General features: G+C 42.4%; 1 protein-coding gene across 9 annotated transcripts in view; it reads left to right on the forward strand.

Moving 5' to 3' along the window:
* Window positions 1–12,608, forward strand: part of cadpsa (Ca2+-dependent activator protein for secretion a) — a 111,729-nt gene that overhangs the window by 77,500 nt on the left and 21,621 nt on the right. For 3 of the 9 annotated variants that reach the window (XM_018734126.2, XM_018734129.2, XM_018734127.2), the window contains 5 exons: window positions 1,630–1,662; window positions 5,334–5,440; window positions 5,864–5,893; window positions 8,204–8,360; window positions 12,254–12,395. In XM_018734126.2, coding sequence (XP_018589642.1) covers window positions 1,630–1,662; window positions 5,334–5,440; window positions 5,864–5,893; window positions 8,204–8,360; window positions 12,254–12,395 — 469 coding nt within the window. Of the gene's footprint in view, window positions 1–755; window positions 825–1,629; window positions 1,663–5,333; window positions 5,441–5,863; window positions 5,894–8,203; window positions 8,361–12,253; window positions 12,396–12,608 lie in introns of all 9 variants that reach the window. The other 6 variants (XM_018734128.2, XM_029247737.1, XM_018734132.2 and 3 more) reach the window with 4 other exon arrangements.

Below are 12,608 nucleotides of genomic sequence, written 5' to 3' on the forward strand. Positions count from 1 at the left end.
TTTATTGGCTTTGTCGCTTATTTATAGCCTCATATAAAAAGCGTCCAGAAAGCCAATACACAAAGCACGCTGGGATTGCACACTGAAGCAACCCAACATCTGTCAGCTGCATGTGCAAGATTTTCTTTGATAGGCACAGACTTAGCGTGACACCCATCGCCCTGTCAAGCTGTATTTCAAATATGTGACATTTCTGGCAGACCAAGAGTATTTACCATCTATTTTAATGTAATATATACTATGTATATGAAGCACATGGGTGTGTACATGTATGTACTAAAGCAGACAGCTGTACATTACAATGAATACCAAATTGATTCAGAAAACTCAGTGTCTACAAAGAAACACCTGAGGGCACTGAAGATACAGAAAGCTTCCTTTCTTGGTTTCTTGTATCTTAGCCCTTTAGACACATTTCTGTTCTTCACTATGTCTCAGGCATGATTACCAGTGTTCTAATTTGGAAGAGATTCCTCTGACAATTCCATGTCACAGACCCCAGGCTCATAGAATGATTCATTAAAATTATAAATGTTAAAGCATTAAAAGTATAATGACATAGCAGTCTGACAATAGCACTCACCTACCCAGCACCAGACACTTCCGTTCATCTGTGCAGGTATTCCCCTCCCTCCTATCACTGGTTGCCAATCCCACTGCAACTCTCCTCCAAACCAAACATGCAGTTCTCCTCCAGCCTCTAACCTCTTCACCTCTGACCTAAGCCTCTTGCATGCCCAAATCCTCTTTTATAGGGAAAAAGAGAGAAATGTTTGAAAATCCTGTCATCCGCTTGGCGTCTCAAGTGATGGATTTAACCATTCGTGAGTACCTACGTCAAAATTTCTGTCCTCCATTTCTCACGTTTTCTGTTTTCTCATCTTCAGACAGCACGCCTCAAACAGCCCTGACTGATACCCCTTTTGCCTTTTCTCTGTTGCTTCTGTCTGTGAAACCAAGTGTGAGAAATCCAACCAGGTCTTGTCAACAGCGATCAGAAATTACAAGTGGTCCATTTGTTTGTGACGAACATGAAGTATCTGCTAGCTTTTTACGTTAACGTTCATGTCTGTGACTTGAATGCATTTTTACTTTGCTTCTGTGTATTCCTCAGTTGTCTGAACATGTCACTAGCACACAAAAAGGACAGATATGACAGTGCTATTCCACTGGGAGCCAAGTTTTTAGAAGAGAGGAGCTTGGAACTGTAAGGAAGTGAAGTCACTGCATCAATGTCGAGTGCAGTATGAGTTTGAATTAAAACCATGAATATGTCTTGTCTTTTCTTACAACTGCCTTTTTTATGTCCTAGTAGTTATATTTTAATCTTGTAGTGTTTGTTTCATTGTTTTGTTCATTTTTTCTTTTCCTAAATCAGGCACAACTGTGTCAACATTGATTCTACTCTACGAATGAGTTCAAATGTATCCATTGCTTGGTTTTACTTTAAAACGTCTTGCTTTTTTGACGGTCCAGGAGTGACCCCTCATGCGGGGAACAGCTGGGTGTTGAGGGGTGATGGCCTTTCACCCATCTTAGAAACATACCTCTTCTCACTTTTTCACTAATGTTTCCTTTCTCCTTGTTTCTCTCTCTTCTCCTTCTCTCTCCTTTTCTCTCTCTCTGAAGTAGAGAAAAATCAAAAGGATCAGAAGGATCCAGGTGAACTTGTCTGTCTGCCTTGTTGCCTAGTTCGTTAGAGCATAGCATTGTACTGGTGGTTACTTACTCTTTTCCAGCTAACCCTTAACGATCTCACAATGTTGCTGCAGTTTTCAGCAGCAAAAAAATGACCATTATGATGCTACAGAAGCATTGTGAGAACGTTACACAACTCTCCTCTATAGTTTCTTGGTCATTGCATTCCAGAAATGGAGATGCACCATGTTGTGAGTTCACTTGTGCTTTTAGACACTGCATGCATAGTGTCAGGCAGTTTAATTACAGAGACAAACTGTAGAACTTTCATCATGAACTTTGTTTAAGAAGTATTACTCTATTACAAATATGCTTTAGTGGGTATACTCTTAAAAATGTTGTATTTAAAGTACCCCTTGCTGGGTCAGTATGGGACCACACAGCAGGATAAGGGCTTAATGCACTGGGAAAGACAGTTTGTTTTGTATAACTCAGTTGTGAAAGGCTATATGAAGACAGCAAGGGAAATGTCGTAGCACATAATGATAAATGGTATAATGATGATTTGGCAAAACCAAAAACGCCTAAGTAAAACAGCCCTGCCCATGTTCTCTCCTGTACTGATTCAGCACTGAGTTACTTCTAACTCAGCATTTTCTTAGAGTATATCACTTTTACAAGTTTCATCCTATACCAGTTACATTTATTCAGATAATGAAAAATTTCACTAAAATCATGCATGTTTGCTAATAAAGTAATAGTTTTTTTTTAAAAAAAAGAACCATGGCATGTCCAATGTATTAAAATGCAGTAATGAATATTGAAGTACAACAGATTCCCCATGTGGACTGCTTCACTGCTTAACAAATTGAATATTTGATGTTATACTTCAGTAAATTTTTTACCTTTGAATTTTTTGTGCACCAATATCATTTTGCTTATTTTAATACAGTGGAAATGAGTGAAATGTCAAACTTTCACTGATGATAATTTTGCATTATCATCACCATTAATGTTTCACAGGCTTGATGGACAGGTAATAACTGCACCTGATACTCCATCCATCAGAAAAGATTTTTCGATAGTCAAGTGACCAAATGTATTTTGCCTGAGTACATCATTTTTGTACAGCAAATTTAGGACCTTCTTAGAGTACAGATGTTTGTTTTGTGTAAAGTGAAATAAAGCTTAGGCTAAACTTTAGGGAAAAGGTCCAGATCCAAAGCATCAACCTCCTTTACCAGTTTTAGCATGCAATATTCATTTAAATGTCATAAGTGTTCTTCATTGAGCGTGCATTACAGTGCATTACAGCGCACATCCCTTTTCACACAACCAATTAGACTCCTACTGCACCAACCTGGGGAATCAACCGTCTCCAAGACTGAGGCACAGTGAAAATGTATGCACAGGCAAAAAACGATGAAAGGCCTGATTGTCTAGTCACGGTAACCACTGACAGAGTGAGAGTGGAACAGGGGGAGGAACAGGGCTGCTGGATTCCCTGTCTTTCATACCCCTGTGAAGAGAACTGTGTCTGGTCTGGCCAGGCACAGCAGATCACCTCAAGTTGGGGGATAGAGCTTCCACAGTCACCATTTCCCTCTGGACCACAGAATCAATCCTTCACACACATCTAGCATTAAGTAGCAGAATAGGTATAGGAATGATCAGACATGCCTCACTTGACATGCCCTCACTGTCTTTAGAGAAAAAATAACATTTAAAAGAAATTAATCTTCTTTTGGGGGGTGCGGTGGCACAGTGGGTTTGGCCTGTGCCTGCTCTCTGGTGGATCTGGGGTTCAGGTCCCTCTTGGGGTGCCTTGTGATGTACTGGTGTCCCATCCTGGGTGTGTCCCCTCCCCCTCAGGCCTTACGCCCTGTGTTGCCAGGTTATGTTCCGGTTCACCGTGACCCCGCTTGGGACAAGCGGTTTCAGACAGTGTGTGTAAGCTTCTCTCTGACAAATTGTTTTACGTATAATCATTAAGTGACAACTTTGTATCTTTAAAGTTCACTAACCAAAATACCTCAAAAACAGAGTTTCTTGTCATTTTCCTGTCAGTTTTAAAGGTAGCTTGTGAAGCTTAATTACATTTAGTTTTCATTCAAAAGGGACCTTGAATGAAACTTTTAATCACTATATGTCATGTTTGCCATAGAAGACAATAATCGGACCCACTTTGGGGAAGATGAAGGGTTAAAGGGAAAGTGTTGAGTGTGTTTGTGGCAGAGTATTATTGGTTGAGACGGCATGGTGACACTGCATGAAGTGGATTGCTTCTAATCTCCTTCAGGTGCAGCAGACCCAGCCCTTGCAGTGTATGCTGTTTTGTACCCAGTGCTTCCCACCCTGCATTCAGCTCTCCAAACAGTCTGTTGTGACCAAACTCAAGATGATGTAGCACACCTGTTAGCAGCCAGGTTGCCTGGGCATGTTAACAAACAAAGGGTTAGGAAAAGAAGGAAAAATCCAATTCAGAGCAATGTGATCTCTGTATAAAACACACATGTAGCTATGGCTTGAAACATTGGCTCCTCATTGGCAACACCCATAGCGCTGTGGCGTGCTCATGAAAAGCACATACAGTGCTACTGCTAGTCAAACTTATCACAGGAGTTACAGGATATTGTATACTGGGTTGCAGTACCTCTGGGTAGTAAATGAATCTGCTAAACTAATCTGTTCTTTGAGATTTGTGAAATTTATCAATAATCGATACAGATTCAGGGGCTAGCATAAACCCCTGTTCCCTAGTGTCATTGGTGTTTTTTTCCTTTGCACACTCATTGCCACTCATCGATCACATGGTCACACAATTGTTTCAACTTTCTGTCTTTTGTCTGATTACACAGAAGCTCAGCCTGTTTAGTCAGAGGTAGGCAAAACAGGTGGCCAAAGAATTTTTGTGCGGTTGAACTTGGTTTTTTCTTCATTTAATCTAAGTAGATTCACTTTATCCAACGGTCTTGTGGGAAGTGTCTATCCAGTGTTTTATTTGCTCAATCTGTTTTTTTCTTAGACGTCAGTAGCATAGTACTTAGCAAATACCTGTATGAGATGAAAGAGTCTTCTTTTCATGTTTCATGTTTAACAGTGTCTGTCATATATACAACAATTTAGTCTGAATGTCAGATCTAAATAACATGCTGTACATTCTGTACGTTTTGCATGGTTGTTTTCTTTTTGATTTGACTTCATTCTTACCTCTACTCTAACTGAATAACTCACAGATATGTTAATAAGCTTGAACTGGGGGTAACATCCCCACACAGGACTCCAGCTCTAAACCTTACCTAACCGTGCATGTATGTGCATGTGCTAATATGTTACACTCATGGCAGATTTATTATTAGCCTTTATGTCTGCTGTTCTTTAATATTTGTGCATTATACCTAAGTTCACTGCAGTTTTGTATACTATAAAATGTGTTACCATACTGATATAAGTCCCCGTGTTGAACAGTTTAAAAGATACATTGAGTATGATTATAATACTAAACATGCTGTCATTTTTTTCTTATATAGCTGAATGATTTTTCTGTATTAGACCCTATTTAATTGTAATGTCAGTAGGATTATATGCATGCAAAATGACAACCTGTAGGATCCCCCGGCTGGCATTAACAAATCAGCCCTGCAGAAAAACACAAGAATTGCATTTGCCGCACTGACCATTCTCTTCTGCTTCAGAGAATGTAGGCCTCTTAGTCACACCTGCCAAGAAGCTGGAAGACACGATTCGCCTCGCTGAGCTGGTCATCGAGGTTCTGCAGCAGAATGAGGAGCACCATGCAGAGGTGAGTACAGCTTTCAGCAGTTAAACCTGTCCATCTCCCCACCAGTACCCTCCCCAGTACACTCTTTATTTTCAGAATCTTTGGAAACTGGCAGTTTTCTGTGTTTTTCTGATATATTACTAAAGCCATGATGGAGTATGTTTTCCCCTGTGCTGCAATTACTATAGTCTGGTGAGAGATGTGTACAGCATGACATAGTACATATAACACAGGACCTGCAGGCCTTGGGTCAGTCTGATAATTCTGTGTAGCAAGGAAGGTAAATCTGTTATTTCTCATCTTGTGGTCAAACTTCAGACAATTAAGTAATTCAAAGCATGAAGAGATGTATAATTTCACTGCTGCAATTTCAAGATGTCCAGATGAGCCACTGTAATCTGAGGCTATTCAGATTTATTCCATGTTTCTGAATATGCCCAACAGACTGCTGTCACAAGTACGGGGGATCAGTCGGTACAGTATTCATGTTTCTTTCTCTTAATCAACCACCCCTTTTCTTGCGCATGCGGTTGTAGCAAAGGAACAGTGGTCAAGGCTGAGTGGAGACCGGGAATGAGAGGAAACCAGTGCCAGTCATTCCTCACTCAGCCACTGCATGGGTACAGTTCCATTCTGCTGCTCTCGACAGCACGGCAACAAGGAGGGGAATACCAACACATAATAACCATTGCAAATATTGTATCTCTTTTTCAACACCCAACTCAAAAAATGTGTTAAAAAAATTGCACTCTGTTGGACTTGCCCTCCTATGGTAAAACCATTTGTAAAATGTGTCTGTCGACATCAAACAGTAACAGGCCTGAGTGAGAGGAAGGCGCAGGGGGTAGGTGTCATCTGAGGTCAGTGAGATACACTGTGCTTCACCAACACGTTTTCAAGTTGCTGATAGGCTCAGCCTGTTATGATCACAGTGAGATGGGCTGCAGGGGCATTCTGCACCTGCTAGTCAAGTTTACAGAACCTTCGTGGTGGAACCAATCCTCGTTGTCTATTACAGATCCCATTCCAAGAGCATGCTGCCTTGAACAGCACAAATGTATATATAGTTTGTTTTATAACCATCCCTTTTGTTTGTGGCTTGCCTATAAAATGCTGCATATTCAGCTATTTATTGATGTATATATTTGTTGTTCAATCACGGCCGTTTCTTCATAGCTAACTGTGACACTTACGATCACCTCAGCAGTGGGTCCTGAAGGACTTGCATGATTTATTCCTTCCCTGTTCTCTCACTGTTCATTCGATGTGGGATGACCTGGGCAGGGGAAAGAGGTATGTTGCCTAGCTGAATGAGATAAGTCTCATGTGCCCCCCCCTTAGACTGTGCATGTCCTGCAGACAACAATTTTCCTACTGGGATTTTCCTGTATTTTCAACTTTCCTTGTACTCCACAATACAGTTTGACCTAGACAGGTGACCAAATGTTTGCGCAGCTATCGGTTTTATCGGTGTGGCAGGGCATTGGCAGGAAGCCGGCGAATCAGCCCAGGCAAGCACTTCCAAAGTAAATCCCAATATTTTTGCCTTCACACCCCTTCACTCAGTTTTCCCTATTCAAAGACCATGATTGGAGTGTACTCTGTCTGATCCAGGTGACTTTTTTTTGTCAACAACTGCCAGGCAATGGCAGTTTGAGTGTGCTGTTGTTAAGCTTACCATTGTGTAGTACACTCTGTTCTGGTTAAGTGATATGAGGTAAGAGCAAGCAGGGATCAGCCTGTACACACCTCTGGCAGATGTTCATACATCTAACTGAAGTCTGAAAAAGACAAACGTGCGTCTTTGTTATTAGGGAGAAGAAATTTTCCACGCTAGCATTTACTCCACTGAGCATTTACTCATGGATTTTTTGATTGTTAGTACACAGAAGATTAAATTTAAGACTGAAAGTGTTCCTCTCTGTGTCACTTACTAGCCATCCAAGTGACTAAAGTCTGAATTGCAGAAAAGGAGTTGTTTTGAACAGAAAGGTTCCAGAGCTACAGATGAAGAGCCAGGGGCTTTCTGCTTAGGGTAATCTGTTGTTGGTGATGTGTCCTGTTGCATGATGACACCTTGCGGAGTAAACCAAAGGTGTCCAGGTTGCATGAACCCATGAAACATTCACATCTGGACCATTGATGTGAATGGGTGAATATGGGGCCAGGCTGCTGGGGAGGTGGCATGGAGGCACAGTCTCTTGCATGAATCAGTTCTTCCCAGCCCTCTTTTACCTTGGATCTCAGAAATCTCTGATAAACACCCTACCAACTTCATTCATGTTTTCCCTTGCAATCTTACTCTGTATCTGTACACCAGTGTTGCAGCAGAAACATTGGTTGCTAATTACCAGTTGAAAGTCAGCAGTTGGTAGATACATCATCCAAGCACTATTTTTTAATCAAGAGAAGTATATGTGCAATCTTTCAGTGGTAATGACTTGATATTTGCAGAGAGAATGTATGAATTACAAGAAAAAAGTGAAACTTTCGCACAGGATAAAATGTTGTTAATGGAACTATGTAATACTAGTCTTACATAATTAAGACAATAAAGGAAACAATGTCTTTCTTCTGAGCAATTTAAACAGGGTGCAGTGACTCTACATTGCTGACTTGCACCCTTCACAGCTGGTCCATTGAGGAGTTAAGTGTCTGTGCAGATAGTACATCATGCACAGTTCTGACTAAGGGCAAGGATCCTTTTTTCCTACCCTAAAGTCTGAAGATCTGACTTTGTCTCCCTGTTCACTGTCCTCCCGTGCTCCCTTCTGTCTTGGCAAGGCATTTGCTTGGTGGTCAGACCTGATGGTGGAACATGCTGAGACCTTCCTGTCGCTGTATGCTGTGGACATGGATTCTGCCCTGGAGGTGCAGCCACCCGACAGCTGGGATAGCTTCCCACTCTTCCAGCTTCTAAATGACTTCCTCCGCTTGGACTGTGAGTACTCTTTTTAAAAATGCATGAAAACAAGAAATTCTTAATGAGAAACAGAAGACTCAAAATGTCATTGTAAATCCTGGTTGCTGTGGTTCTGTGGTTGTGTCCCTGATGAATGTCAATTGCTGTTCCAGCTCTGTCCAGGGTGCTGACTGGGGATAATAAGCTGTAGCGTGTCATGGTAACACTAATGATAACTTGGTATGATGCAATAATTTAATCTGTTCTACTCAATGCTGTTTTATAAGATATCAGACAAATGCAGACAGCACATTGCACAGGTTTTAAAAATTAAACTACAGGTTTCTCGGGACTAATTGGCCTAGTTTGGTGTGGGAATTTTTATGCAGTAATAAAATTACCGTTATTTCTCATGGAAAAATTATGGACCCGGAAAATTGTACCTAAAACTTACTAAAACACAAACTATTACAAGCAATAAAATCATCAACATATTCAAAATGAACAGCATATTTTTTCATGTGTTGCAGTAATAATCACACAGTACCACTTACAGTGCACACCATCTGAGATGGAATGTGCATTTTAAACAAACTGAGCGTAAAGCAACCTATATGTCATCCAGAACTGCAGCGGTGGGGAAGGCTGAACCCAAGTGCTGAATCGTTAAGTTGGAATTGAGGGGTCAGGCGAGTTCCCGTTGTCGGGGATGGGCGAAGAATTGGTCGATCGGTGGTCAGAGTGGGAGCGAAGATCCGTACATGAAGTCAGGGGGCAAGGTGAATGGTCAGAAGCTGGGGACTGAAGAACAGGAACTAGAACTTAAGGAGAACGGGACATAGGTACAAAAGGGGACGGTTGTTTCAATGACATTCCGCGAGTGCGAAGGGGCTGAAAAGGGTCTTTTAAAGCTGAGTACTCTGATTGTCCTCAGGTGCCCAGTCGACATCTGGTGCTGTTGATTGTGGTGCGGGCGTGGACGTGACACTATTCTAATATGGCATTAAATTGACCGGTTTTTGGAAAATGAAAAAGTCATCCCATATGTATACTATGGCTGGTGATTGTATACAGAATCACCGAGCACATGTTTAGTGCTGCCAAGTTATACACGCTGCACACTAAGAAATGCTACTTCTTAAGTCAAGATGTTGGGGACAGTGAGGGCATTTAAACACCTGAACATTGTATCAGTATCACTCTAGCTACTGCCCCCTTGATATGCCTGTGTATTTCACCATATCTGGGACCATAATTATTGCACAATACTCATGTATTTCCACATCAAAAGAGTACAACTATTACTGTGCTCCTCCAGCTTTCCTCATGTGGTGGAACCCTTCCATAATGAACTGCTGAATCCCTCTTTCTGACATATGAAACCTTACCTCTTTCTGACATGTTTCTCTCCCAGTCTGCTGAAAGTTTTGTAAATTTCTCCAACATATCTCCATATTTGTCCAGTTTGTATTTGTTATTTGAATGCCACTTCTGATAGCTGTGTTACTTATGTGTGCTAGCAAAGTGTTCATATTAGACATCAAAGTGTTTAACAGAATATGAATTTTGATAGAGGGGGTGCGGTGGCGCAGTGGATTGGACCACAGTCCTGCTTTCTGGTGGGTCTGGGGTTTGAGTCCTGCTTGGGGTGCCTTGTGGTGGACTGGCATCCCGTCCTGGGTGTGTCCCCTTCCCCTCTGGCCTTACGCCCTGTGTTGCTGGGTAGGCTCTGGTTCCCCGCGACCCTGTATGGGACAAGTGGTTCTGAAACTGTGTGTGTGTGTGTGTGTGTGTGTGTGTGTGTGTGTGTGTGTGTGTGTGTGTGTGTGTGTATTTTGATAGTTGTGTGTTTGTACATGAAGCTCTTCTACCATGGAATGCATTTTTGTTTACTTTGACTTGTATGTTGTTTTGGAAAAATGTAAATGTAAAAAGTAGGTTGAGTTCAAGCTGCCAGTTAATGTTCCCAAAACATTTCTATTTAATGCCCTAATGTCCTAGACCAAAGGTGTATTAGATAAGCCAGAGTTTAACAGTATTTTCACACATTGCCATACTGAACTTTTTGTTATGCAAGCTAATGTACCTGTTCTGTGGGTAATGAGTATATTGCAATGTATGGGGACAGCAGATAGCAAGGAGATTCAGAACATGGACCTATAACCTGAAGGCTGTCTGTTTGAGATGTATTCACTGGTACTGCTCTAGTACTCTTAAACAAGGTGTTTACCCTGAAGTACTCCAGGAAAAGTACCCTTTATGTGAGTGAGTTTTGAGAAATGTGTGAGACAAGATCATTTATTCGTTCATCAGTATTATTAACCCCTTGGCCAGTCCAAGGTTGGAGTTATCTGGAGCTTATCATGAAAGCAAAAAGACTAGGCCTGATAACACCCTGGACAGGATACCAGTCCAGTGCAGGGTAATCACACCCGCGCACGGACACACACACACACACACACACACACATTCTCAGAACCGCTTGTCCCGTACGGGGTCACGGGGAACCGGAGCCTACCCGGCAACACAGGGCGTTAAGGCCAGAGGGGGAAGGGGACACACCCAGGACGGGACGCCAGTCCGCCGCAAGGCACCCCAAGCGGGACTCGAACCCCAGACCCACCGGAGAGCAGGACTGTGGTTCAACCCACTGCGCCACCGCACCCCCCGCCCCACACTCCACATGTTCACAAATTAAAGGCAATTTAGAGCAGACTCAATCCTATGTCTGGATGCACCACCCAGGAGCTGTGAGGCACCAGCATGTCTTACTGTACATCTGGGTCAGCTTGAGATCCTATTTAGTTCACTGCAAACTTTTTTGCACAGACTTTTTAAAAGCTATAAATCTTCTATCTGGGAGAGGTGTGGGCAGACTTAACCACCTTCACCCTCACAGCCAATGCAACGTGAAGCTATCTACATTTGTACTTTTTTAATGAACTTGCTGAAGCTTGCAAAAGAATAAAACACAGGAAACATTGACTGGAGGAATGTGACCATGTGACAGAAGTAGCTGAGCTGTAGATGAGTGTGAACTGTGCAGATTCCAATGACCTTTAGCGACCCTGCTGAAAAAGGCATGGGTATTCTCCCATTGTAAGAGCTGACCTGCACTTAGCCCCTACCAACAATCCCTGTGCCATCTGGACACACTAGTGTGTGCTCAGCTCTGCACACACATCAGCCCAGGGACACGATGCGGTGTGCGTGCACACATGCATACAGGGCATTCAGCGTGGAAGGTCATTTGTTGTTTCCCTCTCTAGCGGTGAGCTTATGTGGCAGGAAATAGCCTTAGCACTAGACAGGCGCCAAATTCAGATGCTGTTGAAGCAGTTAATGAGGTCCAGAGCAGCGACGCCTCCAGAGCAACTAACCCACCATCCTTGCTCCTGGATAAATAAATCAAAATGTACAGCAGCCGCTGAAGTGGCTAATTGGAGCAGGGCAATCATGAAAGAAGACAAACATTGCACCTACTGAGTATCCATGACCTTGAGCATGATGTCAATACAGGCTTTGCTATAAAAAACGGCTTTGTGATGATGCAGGCTGTAAAATTAGTTTTTGTTTCACTGTGTCTCTTCCCTCTGCTTTTCTACAGTTGTCTCATTCTAGCTCTCCTTAAATTGACATAAGAGCTATCCATGGTGTTGGTTTACATTTTTAGTTCAAGTTACCACAATCAAGGAATGTGGTGGTGCAGTGGGTTTGGCCAGCACTTGCTATGTGGTGGGTCTGGGGTTCCTTGCGGCAGACTGGCGTCCCCTACGGGGTGTGTCCTTTGTGCCTTGTGTTGCCGGGTTAGGTTCCGGTTTGCTGCGACCCCACTCGGGACAAGCAGTTGTAGACATTGTACAAGTGTGTCTTATCACGATCTGTTTGTGTTTACCTTTTATTATTTAGAATACTATTGTTTTTCTGCCCAGATCACCTGTGCAATGGGAAGTTCCACAAACACCTACAGGACCTCTTTGCCCCCCTTGTGGTTAGATATGTGGACCTGATGGAGTCATCCATCGCCCAGTCAATACACAGGGGCTTTGAGCGAGAGACCTGGGAGCCAGTGAAGTAAGGAAACTTTATCTAACTGAACGTACATTTACATTTATTAATTTAACAGACACTTTCCTCCAAAGCAACTTCTAATCAACGCTGTGTAATAGTAACAGCCCACACCTGTTCACCCGAGGAGACTTATAATGCTGAATACACTAGTTAGTACACAAGTTATAGTGAGTCACTAATTTTTACACATACAAATACCAGCTATGGGCAATTTTA

The sequence above is a fragment of the Scleropages formosus genome, chromosome 22 (assembly GCF_900964775.1).
Source record: "Scleropages formosus chromosome 22, fSclFor1.1, whole genome shotgun sequence".
Taxonomy (NCBI): domain Eukaryota; kingdom Metazoa; phylum Chordata; class Actinopteri; order Osteoglossiformes; family Osteoglossidae; genus Scleropages; species Scleropages formosus.